Source organism: Stegodyphus dumicola, chromosome 1 (assembly GCF_044657685.1).
Source record: "Stegodyphus dumicola isolate Sdum_Otavi_A_Nest chromosome 1, ASM4465768v1".
Taxonomy (NCBI): domain Eukaryota; kingdom Metazoa; phylum Arthropoda; class Arachnida; order Araneae; family Eresidae; genus Stegodyphus; species Stegodyphus dumicola.
The window spans coordinates 22,451,848-22,478,924 of record NC_140768.1 but is presented as its reverse complement, the minus strand read 5'-3'; the positions used below and the strand labels follow the sequence as shown (position 1 = coordinate 22,478,924).

The 27,077-nt window shown below is 33.7% G+C and overlaps 1 protein-coding gene across 2 annotated transcripts in view; it reads right to left on the bottom strand.

Moving 5' to 3' along the window:
* Positions 1–27,077, bottom strand: part of LOC118188284 (twitchin-like) — a 384,165-nt gene that overhangs the window by 130,986 nt on the left and 226,102 nt on the right. For both annotated transcript variants that reach the window (XM_085813574.1, XM_085813575.1), the window contains 15 exons: positions 26,829–27,005; positions 24,909–25,031; positions 20,952–21,251; positions 17,753–18,034; positions 14,689–14,879; positions 14,485–14,599; positions 13,771–13,906; positions 12,677–12,843; positions 11,349–11,630; positions 10,397–10,693; positions 9,946–10,248; positions 7,647–7,925; positions 6,218–6,517; positions 2,453–2,755; positions 238–516 (listed from right to left, as the gene is read on the bottom strand). In XM_085813574.1, coding sequence (XP_085669700.1) covers positions 238–516; positions 2,453–2,755; positions 6,218–6,517; positions 7,647–7,925; positions 9,946–10,248; positions 10,397–10,693; positions 11,349–11,630; positions 12,677–12,843; positions 13,771–13,906; positions 14,485–14,599; positions 14,689–14,879; positions 17,753–18,034; positions 20,952–21,251; positions 24,909–25,031; positions 26,829–27,005 — 3,534 coding nt within the window. The remainder of the gene's footprint in view (positions 1–237; positions 517–2,452; positions 2,756–6,217; positions 6,518–7,646; positions 7,926–9,945; positions 10,249–10,396; positions 10,694–11,348; positions 11,631–12,676; positions 12,844–13,770; positions 13,907–14,484; positions 14,600–14,688; positions 14,880–17,752; positions 18,035–20,951; positions 21,252–24,908; positions 25,032–26,828; positions 27,006–27,077) is intronic.

Genomic DNA, 27,077 nt, shown 5'->3' with positions numbered 1-27,077 from the left:
TTTGTAATAAGAACTATAAAAATTAGAAAACTGGTAGGGGAAAAAAGGCGTTCATGATAGAACATACAATTACATTACATGGTGTTTCAGTGAATAACAGGAAAAAAAAAAGTAAACAGGTTTTAAGCAAGAGTTTCAAGGTCCACAGGATTAATAATGTGGTGTTAAGACTTACTATAAGCTCACAAACGTTTTTATTTTATTTAAAAAAAGTTTCGGAAGAAGAAGCATAGTTACCTAATATATTAACATCCAGAATGCCGCTATCTTTGCCGTGAGCGTTCTTCACCGTAAGCGTGTATGGTCCACTGTCAGATCTCCTGGTATCAATGATATTGAGTATGGTATGATCGTTGAAGTTCGATAATGTCACTCTGTCTCCCGTCTTAACGGTTTTTCCGTTCAATGTCCATTCTACTTCGGGCGCTGGCTCGCCGATGAACTTGATGTCCGCCGTAAGAGCCAAGCCACTTCGCACTTTCATTTCTCTCATGGGCGTTATTATTTTAGGAGCCACTGAAATGAATAGTTGGATATTAAGTATAAAGAAGCTAGAAACTTCTATTTCCGTTGTTATTTGTAAGCTAAAACGAAAAGTCCATTAAAATATCTGCTGTAAAAATTGGGCTAACTTTTATTTAGGATTCTACTAGCGAGATTTCTAAGAAGCAACAGATGTCTTGGTAAGGAAAACGTAGTTTTCTTAATAGGGTTAGGATTCAAGATGTATTAGAAATGTTATGATGCTAAGAAAAGGTATATCATCATCAGATAGACCAACTGAATATAAAGAAAATTTCAGGAGCGGATGCATTATGGAACGCAAATGAGATGTATTTATCGTATGTAGTTACAAGTTCTGGAATTTCTTCAAGGTTTCGCAACGAATCTTGGAGAAAAATTACTAAATTTGTCAGTTCAAAGAGACCAAATCAGTAATAAATATATCGAAATTTAAAGTTACTCCGTGTTCTTAGATAAAATTCAATTTTTATATTAATATATTAATTATTACAGAGTTAATTTTTTCCATAGAAATATCACGATATTTTAAAATGATTAAACACTCAGTGTGTAAAATTAGACGCTGTACTTTCCATAAGAATATGCGTCTCTTAATTATCTACAGCAGATTGAAAAAGAGAATTAAATCTTTAGAAAAAGTGCGTATCAGGCGAAACATACAAGACAATTTTTTAACAATACAGGACAATTCTGTAAGACAATTTTTTGAACGCATTCCGTTTTTATCCCAAAGGGGCAATTTTACGTTGGTTCACTGTAAACTACTTTTTTCCTGGAAACCACAATCCTTTCCTGAATGAAGACTAAACAATTATCCCTTATCCTACAGCTTTTACGTTAAAAGGAAATATATTTACTTAGCTTAACTTCAAGTAGTATTTGATAAGAGCCATTTAGTTACCTTTCTTGTGTGACACTAACAGCATATGAAACTCATATTTGAAAGAGCAAGAGTGTTTGCAGGTGCAGGTATAAGTGACGGGGAGATACTAGAATTTCAGCATTGGTCGTGCAGATGTAATCCCACCTCATTAGCTATTTCCACTCCCAGTTTTGATGAACAGCACTACAGAACACGGTTCAAGGATCTCTTACCTCTTTTCTCCTGCCATCAAACCACTCGGCCTTTCGGCTCGCCAACTATTTTGAGCACTCCCATACCACGCAGACATTCCATGATTAAAAGCATTCATGTCTTCTCCTAGATTCTCACGCAAACGCAATAAAACAGTATGAAGGAGCACTACCCATCATATCGATCAGGACAGCAAAAGTGTTTGTAGCGAGGCAAACATTCCTTAGACAGTGTTTAATGACTTCAATGATAATATGCCAAGTCTTGACAGGTGTGTATTTTCGTTCTTGGCATTCATATTCTACAGTGAATAAATTGAAATGATTTTAATATTTTTCCTAACTCGTGAACATTTGCATATGATTAATGTCTACAGATCCTTCAAATTTCGACGATTTTTCCTTCTTAGTCTTACGGTTTCAAATCAAACAGTGTACATTACAGCAAATATGGGATTGAGAAAATTTAAAACTCGGGTATTTTGATGCCTCCCGTGTGGTGACCGGGTGTGAAAGAATAGCCCTAAATATAGCTCATGTATGTTGTAAAAGGCGACTAAAATGGGTACCTAGTATCCGGGGGTATAGCTGGGCGCCTCTGCCTCTAGGGGGGTTATGAATTTGGAGGCCTGGACCTCCAGGTTGGGGGTTGAGCGCAAGGCCAATCCCCTTGCCTCGTAAAAACTTTGATTGAGAAATCTCAAAAGGAATCTTCCGGACTTGGCTATTGCACCGAATAGGGTCAGGTGGGGAAACTTGGAGAGACAGCCTTGGCTGTGGAGTTTATGAAGAAGAAATATCTTGATGTCCATCTTTCGGCTGAAATTTCACAGAGTTTTGCAATAATACTTACAGAATTTAGGCTTGGCTGTCACAAAATCTGATGGATCGCTAGGTTCGCTTTCTCCGGCTTTATTGGTGGCGATAACTCGGAACTCGTAATCGTTTCCTTCTGTTAATCCGGGTACAGAACACTTAGTCTGCGAGGCAGGCACCTCTGCTGCTTTGGTCCACACTGGTGATCCACGCTCCTTCTTCTGAATGATATAACCAGTGAGAGGGGCACCACCTGTATCTTTGGGCGCTGTCCAAGCCAGATCTACTCGATCCTTATCGTAGTCTGTTACTTCTGGTTTGCTAGGTGACTGAGGAGGTTCTGGAAAAAAGAGCAAGAATTTCTCAAGAACTAATGAATGCTGTTTGAAATTTAATGTACTGACTACAGGCATATTCTTCATTTTAAATTATGTAATTATAAAAATCATCTATATATTTTTTGATATTCCTATTACCTAAAAATGCGTATTGAAACATTAACTTATACTCAGTTTCCATTATCTCTGCTGTTTATTAATTTTATTTTTTTTGTTTACTATTTATATTAACGTACTTCGGAACATATTATTACCAGTTACCTATCGATGTAATCTATAAACTGATCCTTTATACAGCAGAGACTTGTCTATCCAATAATAGCAAAGAACATATCTTATTATGCTAGCTTTAGATAATAGTTGACAGACTGCAGTTTTTTACGTTTGACATAGACATGGAATGCCTCTTGCGGTTTATCACCGTTATTAGTACTAATAATATGCCTCTCATAGATTACACGTTTTATGCTGAGTAAAAATGTGTTGAAGTACGTTTTATGCTGTCTAAAAATATGTTTAAGGACCTTTTATGCTGCATAAAAAAATGCTTAAGGATAAATCTATACAATACATCTGATAAAGATGGGACTATTTGACACATCAGTAGGAGGCCTAGAATTGTTTAAATTTATGAAATACTTTCTAAAGCAAACGAGGATAAATAAGAGGAAAAACAATAAGAGGATAAAAAAGATGAAAATGTATCAAATAATTAATCAATCAACGTAATCAAATTTTGAATGAAACCAATGTCTTTCAAACACTGTGTAGAGTTTAATGTGTTTAGTTGTCATCCAAAGTACACTAGTTATCATAAATTAAGGAAAAATCTCAAAAATCACGATTACTGAACAAGTTGCATGTAGAATTTTATGAAACTTACCCACAATATCAACACATAGTAAGGTATCAAATAACATAAAAAGAAATTACCAAACAATTATGGTAGTATAACAATTAGCACATGTATAAAATGAACAAATCGAAGGTGTCAGTTTGCTATAGGAAAAGTACCTTCAATATGGAATATGATCGCCTCTAGAAGCAATATAGCACATACAGCGATGCGTGATGCTTTCAATATGCGGTCTATCATTTCCATAGGAAGCGAGAGCCATTGCTCTTGTAAAGCAGTTGCAAGCGCGGCAAGAGTCTGAGGGGGCGGATTGAGAGCAGCTAGACGTCTCCCTAAAGCATTCCAAACGTGCTCGATAGGATTCAAGTCCGGGGATCGAGCTGGCCACTCCATGCACATAATTGTTTCCTGTTGAAGATAATCATTTACAATGCGAGCCCTGTGGGGTCTTGCGTGGTCGTCCTGTAACAGGAAAGCATCACCTATTGCTCCGGCATATGGGCGCACATAAACATCAAAGATGTCATCTCTATATACCTCAGCATTCACAGTTCCCCTTGAAAAGACATGGAGGTCTGTGCGTCCACCCAAAGAGATGCCACCTCAAACAGACACTGCCTCTTCCGTATGGATCTCTTTCACGGATGTTTGACGGATGATAACGGGTTCCAGATTCTCTCTAAACGCCTACTAACGCTTTCTAGACTAAACCTGGACTCATCCGTAAAGAGAACAGTCCTCCATTGATCAGGCGTCCAGTGGACATGTTGTTGTGCCCACTACAAACGGTCCCTCCTATGGCGTGACGTAAGCGGCACGCAAATGGCTGGCCGCCTCGCATACAGAACACCTTTGTGAAGCCTTCTACGCACAGTTGACGTTGACACCAACCTTCCGGTGGCTGCAGTAAGTGAGTATCTAAGAAGAATCGGAGTAGCAGTTCTATTGCTGCGTGCACATAATGTCAAATATCGGTCATCGGCGCTCGTTGTAGCAACTGGTCGTCCTTGGCGGAACCTCCTAGATGCCGAATGTGTGGTTTGAAATTGCCTCCAATGTCTATGAAACACAGAAGGACTCACATTTAGCGATCTGGTCATTTCTGTTGGACTGTACTGCGTCTACTCTCTCAATGGCTCTCCATCGTAGTTCTGCAGGCAAATGATGCCTGGAGGTCATTGCTATGAATTGGCTATCTCAGATTTCTGATGTCGCTATCACAGTGAAATATGTGGGCTTGTTCTCCAACATGGACTTTTATGCTCCTCGCAGATGACGTATTGCGAGTGTAGAGCCACTAATTTGCATATTGCAGTTTTACTCAGCTACTCTTACTTGGCAACATATTCAAATTTTATACGATTTGGCTCATTTTTGAGGGAGTTATCGCTATTTTTGTGATTTTTCCTCAATTTATTCTTAAAGATTTCCGACTTCAGGCTGTATATAAACTCCTACTAGACCTTAAGCGAATTATTGCAAAGTAATGACTGAAACTTGAGAAGGGTGTAAAAAGGCCTTTGTTAAAACTAAATAAGAATTGAAGCCACACTTTGTTCTTACATCTCGCCCAACCACATGTGGAGAGATACCTTAAGAGTAACAGTAAGTAAAATATAAAATTTTAATTCAAATAAACTAGTAGCCTAGGGCTACACATTCAATTTAACGCGAAAATTTGGCTCAAAACTTAACCGGTATGGAATTCAACAATCGGCAATTATAAGGCAAGACCGAGGACAAGAATTCTTATCTAAGGTAAGAACCTATTAACGTAATGTAGAGAGGCAGAACACGCTCTGTCTTACAATCTCAAAACTCTAACCTTAAACACACGCGAATTAAATTCTGGCAGGAAAATGGAAAGGAGAAGTTACAGTACAGATCCAAAACATAAAATAACTAGTTAATTAACATAAAGGAAACTCACAGCTGGTAGACTGCTTATGAAAGCAGAGATATCTGCTGCTCTATGATAATCATAGAGAAAATTACTAAAACTTATTACAAAAGAATTTTAGAAAATAACTAGGAAAAATATGTAAATGAAGATGTAAGCTTCTTTCAAAAGCTCATATTTCGCAAATACTTAATTGATGACATTCCGGAAGAAATACAGTATTTTATAGTAAATCTTATACATTCAGGTAGTCAAGATCCCTACTGAATATGGAAAATGAAAACCATCAAATTTAACAGGGATCTACTTCACAAAAAAGGATGTAATTTTCTTAAAGATTTCAAGCTGTTTTCATATATATTTGTTTGTAGTTCATAAGTTCAGAAGCAAAATTATTCCAATACAAAAATTCATAGAGTTCAAAGAGTGAGACTATCTTATTAACAAAATAAAATTGCCCACCTCCCAGTATGTGGAATGAGATATGAGATCGTCGAGTGCTGAACGACAAATTTCGTTGAATTGGAAACTCCTCAAACATTTTTAAAATTGTAACGAATTGTCATGTATTACATAGTAAAATAATAAATCAATTTGATTAGTTTATTTAAAATTTGACGATCTGTGCGTACAAAACCTATTTTTAATCCTTAAAAACAGTTTATCGACAAGAATCAGAGCATTCGAACTCATGAAGTAAGTACTCACCATAAGCATCTTTGGCAATGATAGCTTCTTTCGTTTCTAGAGGATCAGATTCTCCAACTTCATTAACTGCTTTCACTCTGAACTGATATTTTTTCTTATACAGAAGTTTCGGTACTTTGAATTTTAAGTCGGGCGTAGTTCCAACTTCAGACCAAGCACCACGAGAGGTGTCCATTTTTTCCACTAAATAATGCTTGATAGGAGTACCACCATCATCTTTAGATGGTTTCCAGCTCAGTGTCGCAGAGTCTTTGCATACGTCTGTTACTCCGAGAGGACCTTCGGGAGGTGAAGGCCGGTCTGAAAAAAAAAAAGCAGTAAATAATTAATTGGGAAGATGAGGACAAGTCTCTAAAGGAAGCATTTATTCTATTCAATACTCGAGAAACTGAATGATACTGCAACACCATTGCTTCAAAAGCAATATCACAAATTGCTTGTACAGTTTTATATTATAACAGTTCATATCACGCAGGAAAATCTTTCTGATGCTATAATCTGAAACTTTATGCATCAGTCAAAGAGAGTTTTCAAACTACTTGGATAATAACCTCCGAATATCTGCGGAAATAGATAAATCCGAATATCTTCGGAAATATCTGTAGAGAAATAATAGTGTAGGGTCTCTAATATACTGTAAACGAGTCTGTAATATTCTGTAAATTTCCATATATATAATATGGAAATTTATTTCTGCCTTAAATTATTTAATTACATGTGACGTTGAGAAAAATTTTAATTACTCATTTTCTCTCTTACACTTAATTCAAAGTTAGTTTTCGTTCTGCTGAGCAATCTCTACCTTTAAGCATTTAAAAAGGTAACAACAGAAGGAAAGTGAATGATATAAGTTGATACAGATACGACTGCTTCTACTCAGAAAATTCTGATATAAATTTTAAAAAATTAAAAGGAAACATTTAATATAACCGAGGAGTTGTATAATGGCTACAATTAGAAATTAAATAGGTTAAATTTTTCATAAAAAATTATATTTCAAAGTTTTGTTTGTTATCGGCTAAAACAACTTTCCTTTGTTTGATTTTCTTTATATTTTTTCAGCTATTGTTTTTAGATAAAATATTATTTGTTAAATATTTACCAACTTCCTTTAAAAGTAATACCTTAAAATTTTATAGTGGTTCTTTAAAAATAAAAATTACTTAGTTTTAATTGAAATTCTATGATCCATATTTATTTTAATGTAGCTTTTCTTCAGATTGCATAATGTTTGATAAAATGCATTTGCGCGTTATTAGAGATTTCGTGAGACAAACAAGATTTCATACTTTGGCATATTTAATACTATAAGCGTAGTATGAAAATGCTATAAAATCGAGCTCCAATTTTATTTTAGATTTTCGTTAAGAGTAGAAGAAACACTTCATTTTTATAAACCGCACTGAAGAAAAAAAGGAAATTTACTTACCCATAACAGTGACGTTTGCAGAAGCAGATACTGTGCCTGATGTATTCTGCAAAGTAAGAGTATATTTTCCTGAATCCGACCTTTCCGAATTTAAAATATCCAATGTGGTGATAGTGGCAGTAGAAGTGATTTCAATGCGTTTTGAAACTGCTGGTTTGTTGTTGATGGACCACGTTACCGTAGGCGTGGGTTCACCTTTGATGGGTATGGTGTAGTTGATGGGACGACCTACTCTCACTTTGATATCTTGCAGCAAAGATTTGTCGATGGTTGGTGCCACTAGAAAGAGTTTTACATTATTGGAAAAAGGATGCATTAAAAGCAACAGAAAGAGATACTAAATTTCTATTTTTTTAAAGTTTTCAATCATTAAATATTTCACAAAGAAACTGCTTCAGTCAAATATTGTAAAATGAGCTTAAAAATTAGATGGTATACAATATGTTAAAAAAGCAATGTAATGACATAAATGACAACAATATTATAATTAAATATATAAATTAAAATAATCATAAAATGCAGTGATACTACAGAGAAGCAAAACTACGATTGCTGGGAATTATGCAAGACAAAACATGAAGACAGCTGCAATATCTAAAAATTAAATTAAATTGTAACACTCAGGATCAAAAATTGTGCTACAATTTTTTTAAACGGAAAGGAATTATATATTACTATCATTCAGTGATTAGTTAAAATACAATGTTCAAAATAATTTTATATTAAACCAGTGGCGAATACAGAGTTTTGGTCTGAGGAAGGTCATAGAAATTTTGCAAATTTGTGACATCTCCTAATTTTACTGGAGTGCATGAAGGTGTTTACTTAATTACTATTATAAATTCTCTATAATCATAATTTTATATATGATGTGCTTCAGCAAACTGAAAGAAACTCTAAGTTATATTTTAAAGACCTGACAGTAGATACAGACCTGTAGATACAGAGAATAGTACTAATTTTGTTTATTATTGTTAATTTTGCTTAAATGTTAAAACACTGAAGTGAAAAAGTTAGAAATTGATAGCAAATTATAAGATAATATTTATACAACGACTCTTTTGGCTTAACTTATTGAAAACTTCATCGAGATTATATACTATATTATAAGGAGGACTGTATATATATTATAAGGAAATTTAATGACTGAGATTACTAAGTACCCAGAATTTAAAAAAAATAACTTATTCAAATTCTCAAATCGTGCTCAGTTATAATAAGCGTTATTTTCCACAATAATCTGTAATGGAAATTAAGAAATTTGTCAACATTAATCACTAAGGTCGAAGTGGCAACGCTATCGAATATCAAACCTCATGGCTTATGTAAATCAAAACAATTTAACTTTATACAATTTATTCATGGGACAAAAAGAATCACAAAGAACACTACAACACTTAATTTTATTTATTAAAAGCACAATGGAATAACTAGCTGAAAATTCTTTTCGACCGTGTCAACGCTACAAGTACAAATCGGGAAAGTCTTCGAGCCTGTCAAGCCAGAAAGCAAAGTTGTCACTTAAAAAAAGTGAAAAAAAAAAAAAAAAAGAGATTAAAAATAATACTAAGAATAAACAGGTGTAACGAATTTTAAAGAAAATCGCGATTACTGGTTTAGCTCTTGGAGAGGCTGCAACCCCATAGAAAACCTTTGGATTCGCTACTGTATGAAGCTCTTTCTTCAAAGGACAAAATATACGAGGCTTCTTAAACAGAGATGTTGATCACTGAAATAATTTTCATCCGGATATTGCTAAAGCTAATGGTTTAGAAAACGAAATTTAAATTATTTCTAATAATTTAAGAGCAAAAGGTGTTTTGAAGTAAAGACAAGCTCAACTGTTGGACGAATCTGCTTGCAGACGCATTTTTGTATTGAATTAAATAAAGATGTATTTTAAAAATGCAAACCAAGTTTGTTCTTTCATGTTTAGCTACCATATGTTTCAAAATATTCTAAGATCTATAAATCGACATCAATCACTTTTAAAATGCAACTTTTAATATGTACAATATTTACAGATCATAGATCAAAACATGGTGGTTCAGTTGACAAATAAATCTATATGCTTTCATAATCGAAAATCGAAATCTTTTAAATAGGAACCGAAGTGTCTCTAATCAAATAGTGTGCGAAGTATCAGACATCCATCTATCGAACTGCCGCTGGAGAGTCTATCGAAATTCAGAAGGCACGTCGCGTCGCGTTAACACGCAACGCTAGCGCCATCTATTAATTAATCAAAATAATTTCCACACCATAATCCTTAATTTTAAACTGACAGGAAGCAACTTACAGTATTTAGGCCTGACGAGGAATGGAGCACATGGTTCACTGGGTTCACTAGGGCCTGCCTTGTTGAGTGCGGTAACTCTAAATTCATACTGATCTCCATCCTTTAGGCCAGGTACAGTTGCTCTTGTGTCATTACCATCCACCCGGGCGGCTTCCTCCCACACAGGGCTATTCTTGGGTTTCTTTTCGATGATGTACCCAGTAATAGGAGCTCCTCCATCTCTTCGTGGAGGATTCCATGCAAGATCTACTTGATCGCTATCCCAGTCCACGACCTGTGGGGCTCCGGGTTTATCTGGCGTGTCTAAAATTATATATAAAAAATATTATGAAGCTAATGCTATTCTACATCGAAATCTTAAATACTGGCAATCTTTTATTGAAGAATTTAAAATAATACTATGAGTGCATTTTTGATAGTGTTTCTATATTTAAGATTCATTAATTCTTACCAAAAGGATTCTTGGCAGTGATGGGCTCTTTACCAAATAGCCATGGTGATTCTCCTTCTTTATTTACAGCCTTGACTCGGAAGTTATACTCGTGACCTTCAATTAGTCTGTCAGCTCTGATGTGTGGATTAATAGTCTCGCCGACCGGCAGCCACTTGCCAGTCTCAGCATCTTTCTTTTCAACGACATAATGTGTGATCTCAGACCCGCCATCATCTTTCGGAGGCTTCCAGGAAAGGGCACAACCATCCTTTGTGACGTTTGTGATGGCCAAAGATTCTGGCGCTGTAGGAGGTGCTGAAATAATCCAAAAGAAATTAGAACAGACTTAATGGTAAAATTAATATAAACTAGTCACAAATATTTATAAATATGCTAGCTGCTTAAAAAGATTTTACCTACCTTTAGTTACCTACTTAAAAATTATTGAATATGCTCATTTTGCATTGCACACGTTCTATATTAGACTGATTTAAGACATTCGAATCTTCATTACGTCTTTCGTTATAAAGTTTTACTCGTTTATTGCTTGCTTGCGTAAATCCGCACAAAAAATATTTATGATTTAATTTTCACGCAATAACTCATCTATTTCACCTGCTGTTTGAAGGGAACTGATTTGTTTTTAATAAAAAATAGTATATCTATTTTATTTTCATTATTTCAGTGTTTTAAAGGTCTTGATACTGAAACCACAGGAAATGCTCAAACAAATTGAAAATTAAAAATAAAAACTACTTGTTAATTGCTAAGATGTAAGCAGTATTGAGAAAGAGTGAAATGTGGGTGCTTTCAAATTAGAATATGCCAACTTTTTTATCTCAGACAGCTAATTTTCCCTTTAACTGCTTGGAAATGAACACAAAGTACCATAAATTATCACTGTTTTAAATGTAATTAAATACGGCTCATAAATGGCTAATTTATTAATCAATAAAAGCTGCATAAATACCTAAAACTGTGACTGTAATCGTGGCTGAATCATTCCCATGCATATTGCGGGCTGATAGTGTCAGCTGGCCGCTGTCTCCCCTTTCAGCATTGCGGACAGACAATTTCGTGCTATAATCGCTATGCACCACAGTCCACCGAGGTAGTGTCTCACAAGCCTTGGTGCCCAGATTCCATTTCTTGGTCGGCGGAGGTTCGCCGCTTACCGGAACATCCAGTTCAAAAGATTTGCCCACCTTTACCCGGATGTTGAAGAGCGCATTTCGGTCGATCTTGGGAGGCACTGTAAAAAGTAAATCATTTCATATTAACTCCAACAAGAACTGCATTAGTGAAGGACCTCAGTAATTTTTGACGCAAGCTTGATAAATAAACTTCCGCATTATCAAAGACTTTGGGGAGCGTTCACTGTAGAATAAACTTGAGCGTTCGTCAGCAAATTTACTATGCGTTCCGAATTCTAACATTCTGTTGTTTATTTCCGACTCCTGTTGTTGTTGATAATTAAAAATTTAACGATATCATAGTTTACAAACAAAAATCAAAATAAAATGTTAAACCTTTTGAAATTTATCCTTTAAACGCGGAACAAGTATTAAGTAGGGACGTCTATTTTATAATCCGAATGTGACATCATCTGTTTAGATGTGATAGGTCATTTTATATGGTAAAATATGCGTTTGAATTATTTTTTTATAAACAAAACAGTTTAACAGATAGATTCGTTCTAATTATTAATACATTATAGTTAAAGAGTTTGGGCATTTGATAACTTTGTTTTCATGTTGAAATGTAAAAATATTCAAGTTATAAAATATAACAGAAAACAATATCAGTAATCGGTTTCTTTGTATAATTTTAATGAAAGATTTAACTATAGATATGCTTTCTGAAGGGTAAAGGAGAAGTCTTTTGAACAAAGGTAACAAACTGCATCTTTTGTGACCACGGGTTTCAAAAGGAAAGATCGCATTTACATGAACGAAATGCAATAGTGACTTCTGAAATGTTTTAGATTCATATTCTGGCCTGTCGTGGAATCCTCAGTATTATAAGCATTTTTCAACCTGAATTTATGCATGTTCTGAGTAAAACGTAGAAATTCAGATAAATAGATTACGAGAGGGGCAAAAATCCTCAATTAATTTTTTAAAATTATAGTTCATCAAATATTATTAAAAAATTTAAGATATTATCAAGTATTACGATTTCAACTAAAAATGTAAATCTTTTATAACATAATTAAGTAAAGCATGGATAATATTTTAATATCAGCATGTTAAGTACACTGAATACATAGTTCAAAAGCTAGCCGAAAATTATTCTTACACTTCTTTGGCTTTGCAGTATGTGGTGCAGTTGGATCACTAGGTTCACTTGTCCCAGCCTTATTTACAGCACGAACTCTGAATTCATACTGATTGCCTTCCACCAGATCAGGAATAGTAGCTCGTTCTTCATCACCAGGCACTTCCTGGATTGGAACCCATTCAGGACTATAATGATTTAAAAGCGGAATTAAATTTTAAAGTAATACACATCAGTGTTATCAGAATCATACATGATGCAAAATAATTGCTGTAGATTTATTTAGAAGTTTTGTAGTGTTGGAAGCAATGCCATTTTTATTTATTTATTTTTATTTATTTTGAAAGTAAACTTTATTTATTTATTTTGAAAGTTAATTAATAACAGTGAGTCATTTAGTGGAAGCTGCGTTCTGATTAATCTAAATCGTAATCTTCTAAGATCTTTCATTATCTGGTATTTTCAGCCTATCAGAAGAGCCACTGTAGAATCATTAGTTTATTTTTTATTTTGAAACAGAAGACATGAAAAATTAGCACTCGAACCTGGATCTCTCGAATACGCGTCGAGTGTGCCATCGTTGCACCACGAAGGCATGCTGGAAGGAGGGCGAAAATACCTTATAAAACTAAGGTGCTAATGAAGATAATATGCGCAACCGAATAATTTCAATTATTGGACTTAATGTCCTGGATGGCATTCGAACTCTGAATCTTTTACCTGTGCTAGTTGAGCGTATTACTAACCATTTACACAACAGCACCGTGTGAACGGGAATGTCTAATTTGATTATGGCAAAGCGCGCAGGGGTTCTCTGCGTTTGTTTAGCCATTTTATGCATAGGGAAAACCATGAAAACACTCCTGTCCTAGCATTTGAACCTGATAGTTCGTTGGGTCGAACAACCACTGTTAATCGGTCTCATCCGCGTGGCCCGTGGGGATGCGTAGGAATGAGATAATAGTACCACGATCTGATTTTACATGCTATGCATTTTGTGACTAGTGAACCATTTGTTTCCTTAACTTTTGGGAAACAGTTGAAAATGGGTCTTCAGATATGAAGCACGATTACAGATATGACACGTAAACAAATATTTACGCTATAGAACATACTTGTATTTGTCTTTCTTTTCAATGATGTACCCAGTCAAAGGAGCACCTCCATCATTTTTCGGCTTTTTCCACTTCATTGTGACAAAGTCTTTGTCATAGTCAACTATTTCCGGCTGACCAGGAGCAGAAGGAGGATCTAAAAAGAGCAAAAGTTTCATTTTGGAATATTGCAAAACATCAAAAATGAATAAATAAATCTCAAACTTTATGTTTTATTTATATAACTCAAAGATTTTAGGCAAATATTATAAATTAAAAAATTTTGAAAATTTGTAACAAACAAATTTTCAAACAGCGCTTTTTTAAAATTAACCAGTGTAATTAACCATAAAACTATATAACATTCTACCTATCATTTTGAGGTTAGACCTGTCGGAGGAACTTTGCTATCCTTCCCTTCAGTTTTGACTTTAATGTTTTCGCAATTGCAAATCAATCAAAAAGATACTTTCTTTTGAATTTGGATCTTAAATTATGGCTAGAAGCATTGAATGTAATGCATAGTCTAATACGTTAAGCACAATCGTCTTATTTTTAATTTGATATTACCTTTTGAACAACAGATGCAGAAATGTATTAAATGAAAACTTATTTCTTCTCATTTCTTCTTATTTCTACTTCTACATAGTATTCAGAAAACGTCACTAAAGCAATTGCGCATATTAAACCAAATGCTTAATTTATATCCTATTAATACTTAGTCACATTACGTACCATAAGGATTCTTCGCAAGAATGGGCTTAGAAGCATGCAAGGGCTCCGATTCTCCCAGCCTGTTTACAGCCTTCACCCTGAAATTATACTGTTTACCTGGCTGAAGACCTTTTACCTGAAGAAAAAAAGAGAGAAAGAAGACAGAGTGTGATTAAAAATCTCATCATGTTCGAAACTTAAATTATCACAAAATAATAAACGTACTTTTAGGTTCGTGTCTGGGCCTATCGTCTCACCCGCAGGAACCCATTGTCCAGTGTTGGGATCAAGTTTCTCAACTTCGTAATGGTCGATGGGAGCTCCTCCATCGTCCGAAGGTGGGAACCATTTGAGGTTACAACCCTCAGCATGCACATCTTCGACCTTCAATGGTCCATTCGGAGGAGATGGATGATCTGAAAAGAATATCCGTTTTTCACTGCGCATGTGATTTACATCATAATGACAATTTTCCATATTAACGAATGTGTCTTAAGATGCATGGGTTTTAATATATTTTTTATTATTTTATTGGGCTTCGGTAATACTTCATAGGTTTAAATAGAATGAAATAAATGTGTTCCACCGATTTTAATGATATTCTGCTGCATAACAGCTTCTTCTGAAACGAACTGAAACGATACAGTCTATTAACATTCAAGTGGATACTGAGAGACACAGAGTATCATCTAGTCGGAAGCCAAGAGGATTCTGGGTTTGTGTTCATTCAGAGTTGCATAATTTATGTGATCGGTTCATCAAATCAATATTTTATTTATTATCCTCAAGCGAAATGAGTACGAGTAATGTTTAATGCTGGATGTGATCACCTTTATCACCCAAAAAAGCGATCACATCAGTGACGACTAAAATAGCCCATATTATATCGAATGCTTATCAAAACAAGTAAGTAAGTAAATAATGACATAGGAAAGGTCTTTTGGAAGATGCTGATACTAAGACATAACTCAAACCCTTTGTGCTTTATTAATATTTACTCAACCAAAATTATCTTTGTTATTGCAGCGCCATGGATGATATGGATCATTATATTTAATTTCGAGACCCCAGTAATAAGCCTTCGTTTTAACTCCAGCAAAAACATGCATGTCACACTGGTGACGAAAGTTCATTATTACTGATTTGTCCCTTAGTCGGGCGATTGAAGAATTTATTTATGGACAATGAAAATGTGGAGAAAAGCATGTGCATCATATAAAATATGACAATAAAGTTTGATGAATGCGTTACAGGCTACACAAGCATGGTAGTTCTGTTTCAAGCTCGGTAAACTGTGGTAGAAAGACATGGTATGATCAATCAGGATTACGGAAATAAAGTTTCATCTTATAAGTGCGTCTATGAATGTTTAAATGTTTTCAAGATTGATGGAATTCCGTTAAAGACATTGCTCGAAGAGGTAAGCCTACGGCTTCTCGTAGTTAGTGACAAAAACTTGAAAAAAGGTGAAGATGTTAGTCAGAAAGAGCAAAAATGAATGTTAACACTTAGAAGAATATTCTGGCAGATTTAATGCAAAAGATCTGTCGTGCACATTCAGAAGCACTCAAGCAGGCTCTTGTTTCTTTCTCCATGATAATTCCTGACCACATTTGACCTTCGCCTGTAAAAGAGCTGTAAATCTCGATCTCACTATCTGAACTTGCTTCAGCAGGACGACGGGCTTCAAAGGAATATAAAACGATTTCCTGATTTAGATAAGAGATTTTGTTGTTGATATTCACTGATCTTTATTACCATGCCCTGTAGATTCGTAGATACATACATAGCAACGGGTTTGTAATGAGAACATCAAAAGAATCAAAAGAATTGATTTAACAATATACAACAAAACTTAATTGCAAATTACTAATCTAAACTATTAAAGGCTTATAGAATCACAATGAATAATTCTTACACAAGCGCAATTTTGCATCCAACAGGTAAAAATCTTTACTGTTAATAGTAAGACTTCTTGCATAACTGTTTTATTATATAGCTCTTCTCTGTCTCAAACTTCGGCCTATAATAAGCGCATTTACTATTTTTACATAACAAACTTAATCATCTTAATACAAGCATTGAAAAAATTCTGCGATTATAAAGAGACTGCTGAAATAAGTTTTCATATGGCTTTCTTTACAGATGGCAGCAAGATGAACAACAAGGTTGGCCTTGCATTTGTTCTTTTTGAAGGCCATTCCGAGGTTTGTTTTCTTAGACACCATATACGGAATGAATATACAGATTTTCAAGCAGAACTTCTGTGCATTTATCTTGCCGTCAAATGGATCCAGGATCATGTGACAACATCCTCAAAGTACCTTATTTGTTCTGATTCTCTTTCTTCTCTTCAACTTTTGAACAGTATTACCAGCTGCGATAAATTAGTTATCGAAACCCTAGTAACTGTTAGTTCACTTAGAATTAGAGGTATTGATATCTGCTTTGCTAATGTGCGTGCTCATCATGGTTAAATGAAAGAGCTGATTTCTTAGCTAAAGATGCCTTAAACTTAGCCATTGATATCAACATTAGCATTCCAAAGAGTTATTGGAAGGCCTTTCATTATAAAAAGCTTTTAGCTATGTGGAATGAGGAATACATTTCATCTTGTAATGCTGAAGTCACCAAAAAGTTCCTTCCTTCTATTTACCATAGACTGAATTCCGAGTCTTTCCTCTCGTTAAATTTTAAAGTGTCTCAGTTTTTATCTGGTCACGGTAAATTTGCAAGTTATCTGTTTCGTTTTAATCTACGATCAAACAATTTATCTGAATGTTCAAAAAGAGTTCCTCAGGATGTGGAACATTTGATTTTCTCGTGCCCTACATTTGATGGCCCTAGATTATGCTTACAGAACGATTTGAAAATGTTCGGAGTGACTTGGCCAGTGAACTTATCTGTTTTCGTGAAGTCCAGACTGTTGTTCTCTGCTTTTGTTCGCTTTATTTATGCATGTAATTTTTAATGTTTATTTATACATGTAACCTTTAATGTTCTAGTTAACTTACTTCTGTAAGCCCCGTGTTGTACATATATGATGCACCGGGAGTCTGTATGTTCTCAAAGGAAAAAAAAAAAAAGGCACATTTTATTGATTAATAGTTTTGTTATTCCACGGCTTCTCTCTTTCAAAAAGCAGATATCGTTTGGACTCCTTGAATTTAAGTTAGAAGTTCTTTTAACTGATAAAGCACAAAAGCAAAATTAACAATAACGAAATCTGAAAAAATAAAATAATTAATTTTTTACATAACATTCGCACTAATATTGAAAACATATTTACCGAGAACAACGACTTCAACATCTGCTTCGTCTTTTCCGTGCTCGTTGCTGGCTATGACAGTGTATTTGCCACTGTCAGCTCGTCGCGCCTGCCTAACATTCAACTTAGTGTTGTAAGGAATATCTTCAATCTTCACTTTATCCGAGCTGAGAAACTTCTTTCCATCGTGTAGCCAAGCGGTAGTTGGAGCAGGTTCGCCAGTCACATTCACATCGAAATGGAAGGACTGGCCTGCTTTCACTCGTACCTTGTTTAGATTGGTGCGATCGATTTTTGGTGGTACTATGATAAAAATATACAATTATTAAAATACTTCATAAGTTTTAACAGTTAATTGCTTTAAACAGTATTCGTAATTTACACGAGATTTCCAGTATTCCTAGACAAGAAACAAAATTTTTCTGATAAAAAATTCTCAGCTTAAAATTTAAAATATTAATTTATATTTTGAACTAACAAAAGTAAAAGTATGCAACTGCACTAGTAGAAATAAACTGTGAAAATTTAAAAAAAAATGGCGACAACAATAATTAGCACGACAGCTACGTTTTAAACTTTAAGAGATAAGATTTATGCGATACAGATTTAAACTTAATCAGTCCCACAGATATTTAAAAAATTGTTGCAATTTTTTAAATATTTTGAGCAGAGAGCATTTATATAATGAGTTAAATCATATTATTAATTGATAAAATCTTAAGCAGATATACCATAATAAAGAAATAAGCTAGGTTTATTTGCTTTTGAAAAATCTTATACGGTGCAGAAAGAAAAAATTCACAGGGCAATTTAAACTTGTAAAATTTATAGTTCTAATGCATTTTTTTATATTTCTGGAAGTCGTGCACATTTACCATAATAAATGCAAAGCCAGAGAATCACAAATCTAAACACCAAATTATATTACTACTGGTCGGAATGAGCTACTAGCGACAATAAATATAAACATTATTTCGTCTGTATTCTCAGTTTAACTCTTCTTTCTTTCTATAAGAATAAAATTAAAGACATGAATTCGTTAAATATTTTGGATTTCAGCTAGCCCAAAAATTAACCTTCATAGAACATCTCAAGGATATAAAGATTCGCACCTACCAAACTGTATATCTATTTGTATTGTAGAATTCCATATGTACATGTTACCGACAAAGTATGAAACGTCAGCATTCTATAGAAACTAGGAATTTTATAGAATGCAGACCTTTTTAGGCAAAGTATTAAATATGGGAATTATTACATACTTTTCCTAGGCACTGTATAAAATACCTAGGTATTCTATAGAATGACAAATTCTCTTTAGGCAAAATATGAAAAACATATCAAGATATGGCTATTATTTAAAAAGACGTTCATTTTCCAAATATTATTTTGAAAGGATAATGAGAGTTTCATTAAAAATGTTTACTCAAAATACACAAGTAAAGTGTACATACATACAGAAACAAAATTTAGGCCTTCCTTATTAAGGAAAACAAAGTTTCCATATAAAAAATAAGAACTTAAAATTAACCTATTTAATGCAACGTGGTAAACTTGAATAACATTTTGAATTCACTTCATTATCTTTTTCACATAAAGATATTTAATATTTCGGCACTTTGTTTTACACATGCACTTAACGAATCCTTGGCTACTTCCACGGGACTGAGCAATTACAACTAACCAGAGAGGAATATCGTTGTCACGAATACCTTCAATTCTAAGCAAGTTCTTAGAACATAAAATGGACTATGATACCGTGGATAGTTGTTTTAAAATTCTTTCAGAAGTTTCAAGTCTCTAAAATGTATCATATCATATATTTTCCCTAGGCATTCCCTAGGCATAATATGGAGATGTACTTCATATTTTGCCGGTTTGCCATTTGGCATTCTACAGAATACCTAGGCAGTGTTTGATATGTTTAATCGCTTCATACATTACCGGCCAAATTTCGACATTCTATAAAATGCCTAGGTATTATATAGACTTAATACTTATAGCTGGATTTCATATTTTGCCAGTAACATATATAACCAACTTGTATAACGGCATATGTATATCTACTTATACAAAAGTGTAACAACTCCAGTGCAACAAAGTATCAACAAAATCTAATACTGTAATGAGTACACTCAGCAGTTTGTGTTATGTAACTTTGCCTAATTTAATATTAATATCTACTTATGTTTAAACGCAAGAAGACATATATATATATATATATAACTGCACTGTTTCTGAGGAGAAAGAGCATACAGTCGATTCAAATCTTTCGATCAAAAATTTTATCTTCTTTATTCCTTTTGTCCTTTGGGAGTAGCCACACGCCTTATCCAGCTAAGCAACAATCTAATAACAACCATCCCCACCGAACCTCATGAGACTTCAAAGGGGGGGGGGGTCAAACTCTAGCTGGTTAGTGTACTGGGACAATACCTGTTAGATTCTGTAATGAGGTCTCTGGAGCCCATGCAATTTTACCTTTTACCAGTATGAAGGATACTACTCACAGCTCATGCAAACTCTTTTTATTCTATTCTTATACTTAATACTTCAGAGGAATAAGAGCTAACCTGAATCAAAAGCAGTCGACCTTTGGTTATTATATGGAAATAAAAATAGCTTTTAGAAATAATTTAAAATTTCACAGCCGATAGTTGGAAAGTGATATTTAGCCGAAAATAATTAGCTGGAAAATGATAGAAAAACTTTTTTTGAAAAAGAATTTGGATAACAAAAAGAAAATCTTAAACGCTTATGAAAGCGCTTACCTTGTAAACATCGCAAACTATACCAAGTTACATAATACTTCTCTACTATAATAGTAAAACAATCACTAATTCCACTGCATTTGCTTTCTACAAGCTTCATTAAAATTAGTGTAACACATAAAATTAAGGTGACTTCTTGATTTCTAATATCCTTTTATTACCTCATTTTTACACTCATAACTACAGTGTAAGTTACACGCACAACTGTAGTTTAAGTTGCATGCATAACTGCAGTACAGTAACTACGGTCTATATATTATCAAAGTATCTTTGCTTGTATAACGACAAACGATACTCAGGAACATTCATTTCAGACTTAATGAAATTTTCATCTCATTAAAGTTTAATGTTTAACAAGTGACGCTTGGGATAGGAAAAACAAGGAAACAAACTCATAAAAGGCAGTCTGTGAGAGCAAAAGGAATTTGTATTTTAATATGCACACTTACCTTTTCGAGACTTGGCTATGACTGGATCTGTTGGTGCACTGGGTTCGCCCGGCCCTGCTTTATTCACGGCCCGCACTCTGAATTCATATGGCTGTCCCTGGATGAGGTTTGGAACGGTGGCAGTCGTCTCCTCAGCTGGCACTTCCACTGCCTTCTCCCAGTCTCCCCACTTATCCTTCTTTTCTACAATATATCCTGTTATTGGAGATCCACCGTCAGATGCTGGTGGAGTCCATTTTAAGTCCACGTGGTCTTTATCCCAGTCTGTTACCTCTGGTTTATTCGGTTTCCCAGGCTCATCTGGAAGCAAACGGAATCACTGTTACAGCGTACACGTTTAACACACGGGTTTTTCTGCTATACTTCAATTGGCAAATAGTTTAATTGTATCATAAAGTTTCAATATTTTATTTTAGCTTTAACGAGAGTTGGCTTCATGTTATGCTTTCCTTAATACCTCGTTTCGTCGCTCATTCTCTTTGTTGATGTTTGTCGGTCTTATGATGCAGATTTTATAGCAAGCAGCGTAGGTCAAAATGAGAAGAGAAAAGTAACCAGGATTAGATTCGTTTAGAATATTGGCTGTTGTCGCCGATATTGCTTACCTATAGAGAGTGAGAGAGAAATATTGTTCAAAGAAGACGTGAATGTCTAAGGTGGTCAGCCTCTTGGTAATCACGGTCTGCTAGTTAAACGGTGACAAATGAAGCCTTATGCTAAATTTTGCGTTTTGCGTTGTATCTTGAATCCACGTTAAGGATTAAAGAAAGATATATCATACCAATACATAGAGGTAACGTTTAATGCTGATCAGTAATTTAGTAGTTATTCAGTAGTTACTACCAGTTACTGTTATTTAGGTTAGGTACTTAGTTATTATAAAGTATAAAAGGAGATCAATAATTAAAGGTGATAGCAAATTGAAATAGGACGGCAAGGAGGAACGTATAGTAACTTGTTCACTTTAGGAATGTCAACACTTCATGCGATCACACTTGGATTCTTAAAGAGGTTTTACACATTTATATTGAAGAAAATCTTTTATAAATCGAAATTTGAGTATAATTTGAACTTTATACCTTAAATTTTATTCCTAATATTGGAGCTAGAGTTGAAAGAAATGAAGATAGAAATCTTTCTGAGAGTGTGGCATTTCGCTTGTAAGAACAATGATAACTATTTTCAAACAAAGCAATTTTCCGCTTTATACGAAAGGAAGAAGTGAGTTCAATAAACAGATTTTTCTTATAAGAATTCCTAAAAGTTTCGAAGTGAGTACTGAATTTATTGCATGAAAATGTTCTCATATAGATATTGTAAATAACATCAAAAGAACATACTTGTAGCTTTAACAATAAAAAGACGCTGCACTAGACTACAGAAAAGAAGCGAGGAATCACTAAAGAAAAAAAAACTTTTTGAAACATTTTAAAGCAAATTTAATACTATAATTATGCATTAAATGATGACTGATTTTTGTTCCATCGGTCATCGTTCTATTATTAATCCACATGTGAAACACCATTTACCTTAAAATGTAACTACAAAAGTACATATTTTACTATTATAGGTATTATGTGTGTAATAAAGGCTGTGGATATCAGGCGTATTATGAATGAGATACTACGAAAATACTGTGAATATGAAATTCAGTAAGCATAAAAATGGTCTTTGGTTTCTAAATTATTTAATTTTTTAGACCCATGCATTTTTTAATACAAAATATTTGCGTCTTTCTATTTTAATCGAGTTTTCAGTTTCCAAAGATGGCATCAGTCTGCATTACGTCGGATAATCGGATTTCTATTGCTTTAACGGAAGCCATCACCTTTACACATTCAAAAAATCGAATTTTATTTTTTCGCATATTTAGAAACTGCAAACATTTCTGAGTCTGTTAAAACAAACGACGTTACGATATTCGAGTTAGAACCTTAAAAATTGTGAAATAAAGGAAACGATTCTGAGGTAAATATTGACAGATAGGGCATTTAAATCATCATCTGACGTTTGTTTACAATTGTACGCCCAGCTGCTTACGAATGTTCACTCGTAGATTGCTTTAATTTTTACTGTTAAGATCGTGTATTTTCGTAAAACTGAATGTGTCTGACACATTAAAAAAAGAATGGCCACTAAATTACGAAAGAGAAAATAAGAAATCAAGGGAAGAAACTTAGTGACAGTAAAACTCTTAGTGGAAAAGGTCTCCTTACAGATGATACTATAAATCAATTGACAATTTATTATGGAAATGCTGTTAGAAAACATTTCAATTCTGTAAAAGATATGCAAAAAGCAGCATGGGCAATATTTTACCACAAATGTTCAACAGATGTGGAACGTACTCACAATTTTTCCCCAACAGGGAAGGGGTCGTGGTTCATGGTGGTCAAAGAGAGAGTGCGAGTAGAAATCTGAAATCGTACAAACATAAAAATTCAATTCCACCATCTGTAATGGATGCTATCAAAGATATATTTAAAGCTATTAGCATGCCATTATTACTAAAAAAGTGGTTAGGAGGATATCCAAATGAATCGTTGAATGCTTTGATTTGGAAACCGTATCTTAAAAATTCCAGGTGTGATTATAATATTGTTAAGACAGCAATGAATGACGCAGTTATTATATACAACAATGGTCAAGCTAAGCAATTACATACTATGAATGAACTTGGATACCGAATTGGTGATAAATACAGTCAAGTTTGCAGCAGGCACTGATCAACATCATATTCAGTCAGCCGAAATAAGGCAGAGATGTCTAACATTAGATGCTCACAGAGCAAGAAAAAGAGCCAAACCTGTTGCAATAACAGCTAATTGAAGAACAGGAGGGTATGGTGTATGCAGCTGGGCAGTTTTAAACTGTTTAGTGTTATTTGAGAGAAAATATATTGAAAATTTTGAAACTTTTAACTTTAAAACCATTTTTCTCAAAATAGTGATTTTCATACTTGCGCGCACTGTTTAAAAAAATCTATCATAGTTATTGATTTAAAAATTTCAGGGTACGTACATGATGATATTGCTGAAAAAATGCACCTACCTTTTCTTTCGAAAAATTATATTTTTAGTATTTATATAACTTTACTTAAAAAATTTTTAACGTTTTTTTTTTTTTTTTTTTTTTTTTTTTTTTTTTTTTAAGATCTTATTCTAATGGTGTTAATATTCTTTTATATTTTAAAATTTAAATAGGTGAAGAATCATACTTAATGATGTTCCATCACAAAATTGTAAAAATTATTACTGTAACTAAATTTGTATTACTGTCAGTTTGCGCGCAGTGCTTTAAAACAAATTTTAAATTTTCGAAAAATACAGTTTGTTTTTTTCTTTGTAAAATAAATTTACTGAAAATTCCATATATCTATGATCATAACAATTTGACTTATTAAAACTCGAAAATCAGCCAAAATTCTCACTTTTTGTGTTGCGCAAAAGTGATGATTTCCCTTAAATGCTACTGCAATTTATGTTTGCTGTTGATATTCAACAGATAAAATAAATTATTTCAAATTAACGATCGGATATTTGTTGATACACTGCTTACGTAAAAGTTTAGACATCTAATTGTATTTTTCTTACTAAGACTTGAACCTCTTTCGAACAAATTGTTCTGTATTATTTTAGTCCAAAAAGTACTATTACAAGATTATACTTCAACCTGTCTTAATTTCAGAAATTCGCAAAGCTTATTCTTTCCGATTTTCGCAATCCTTTCAAAACAGTTTGATCTGCCTGTTAAAAAAAAATTACATAAAAATTTAAAGAAACTGAAGTACTGCGCTAGACAAAGATTATAGACATCATAAATTTATTCAGTCCATTTCATATTTATCGGAATGGTAGATGCATTTACATGCTAAATTCCCCTCTTTAATGTTTTTAATGATGTTTTCAGAGCGTAATGTGAAAAGACATCACATGACAAACACAAAATTTTGCTTACCAAATGGATTCTTGGCTGTAATAGGCTTCGTAGTTTCCAGAGGTTCAGATTCTCCTTCTTTGTTTATGGCGCGAACGCGGAATTTATAATCTTTGCCCGGAGTTAGACCTGTCACTTCCATTCCTAAAAACCAAAACAAAACTTCATCAGAGGGCATTATTATTATTACAGGCAAGTAGCGAAGTTGAAAATTATTGCATAACAAATTACGATTCATTTAAACAAAGTTTCTAGGCAAATTAAAATTTCTGACATTATCATTAGCATAATAATGTAAAACTACTCTGTCTCGTTTGCACTGTAGTTACAATATGTTCAGCTGCAGAGTGATGATGCAACGCTATTATTAATATAGTACTTCCTTGTTAAAGTCGCCATCACATGAGCCTTTATTTGAAATTTTTATAATACAGATTGCGTGATTAAGTTTGTCAATTCTGGCGAATAAGCTCTGTGTACGTTTTAAAATTGTTGTATTACGGCAAAGAACAAGAAGGCCATCTGCCTAAGGAAAGGAGTGCCTTTGTGAAGGACTCTTTAAGGGAGACTGCCACATATTTACGTCCTACATGAGGAAAACTGATATGTAGCCGAACTGTTAGCGAAGATTTGAATAATCGAATTACCAGAGTTCAGCAATATTACAGCTCGGCTATTGGTAGGCGGTCGCTTTAAAATGAAAGTACCGTTTTTAATTTTACTTATTTGTGACAATATTTGCGTTAAAACGTTTTAGGTATTTTAGATATTTTAGGTTTTAGGCATTTAGGTCAGTAAAGCTGCCAAAATTAATTTTCTCAAATATCATAAAAAATTATTGATTGATTCAATGAAAATTTTATGATGATCGTGAAAGCTTCGTATGTCTGTCAGAAGGTTTTCCAAGTATAAGCTCTAATTCCTAATAGTCTCAGAACTAGCCAATGATTATGTGAAGGAAAACTGGAATTTTTTAATCCTGGCAAGATAAAGATAAGCCTTTGCTTAGTTATATACACCGGAAGAAAATAATCCTTCGTAGGGTGAGATAAAAATAAATTGAATACATTTTTGCAGCAATGCTGCACTCGGAATCTAAATCATACATGTGTAAATATATTTGTCAAAAATTTTATAATTGACAAAAAAACATTTTATACAAGTCAGTAAGGTTTATTGCTTATTTTATAATTAAAGTATCTTCAAAAGTAAAACGCTTTTATCTTACATTTTTGTTTACTAGCTAAAGAAAAACACACCGATTTTCACCGGTAAATTTTACGGTATTAGTGATTACGTGCAAAATACTAAAAAAGAAGGTTTTTTTTAATTGATAATTATATCTAAAACTAAGGAAACAAAAACTTAGTTTGGCATAAATTTTGAACAGAATTCAAAAAATTTAAACCAAACTAAATTTGTTTTTGACTTAATTTTAAATTTTACACTGGCTTGTTATTCTTCCAATTTGATCATTAAGTATATCGTAAATTATATTTTAATTAAACGCTATTGCAAATATATTTTTTTAATTTTGTGCTGTTGCAAACATAAACTTTATGCTAGTATATTTTACATATTACTTAATTTCGAGATAAAAAATTTACAGAAATATTTGGGTTTCTACACCATTAACATTTAAAGAAGTAAATTGTTACCTTATATTGTGCAAAATGACACATACACAACAAAATAAAGTAAATGCAGAGAACTATCTTGCCTCAAGTTGAGAAATTAAATTTGGGGAGGTAAATGTTTCCAAAGGTTAATACTTGATAGATTTTAGTTGAATGAATCACATTTGGAAATTTTGTTAAATTCCTGAAATTGCATGAGAAATACCTTATGGATATAAAAATCTAACATGCACTTGATTCTTCAGAAGTCTAAACTGGAAAAAACATAATAGCCCTAAACTTGATTCTAGATTTATAAGCATACCTGGTTCTTTTGTTTCTCCGACCGGTAGCCATGCTCCAGTATCCGGATCCATCTTCTCCACCTCATACCCTTTCAAGGGGATGCCACCGTCATCTTTGGGCTTCTTCCATTTCAATTTACAGCCATCCTTACGTACATCAGATACTTCCAATGGCCCTTCTGGTTTTGATGGTGAGTCTGTGAAAATTTTAAAACATTTAATAGAAAGTCTATAAAAAGCAACTACATCAGGAGGGAGGGGGAGAAAAT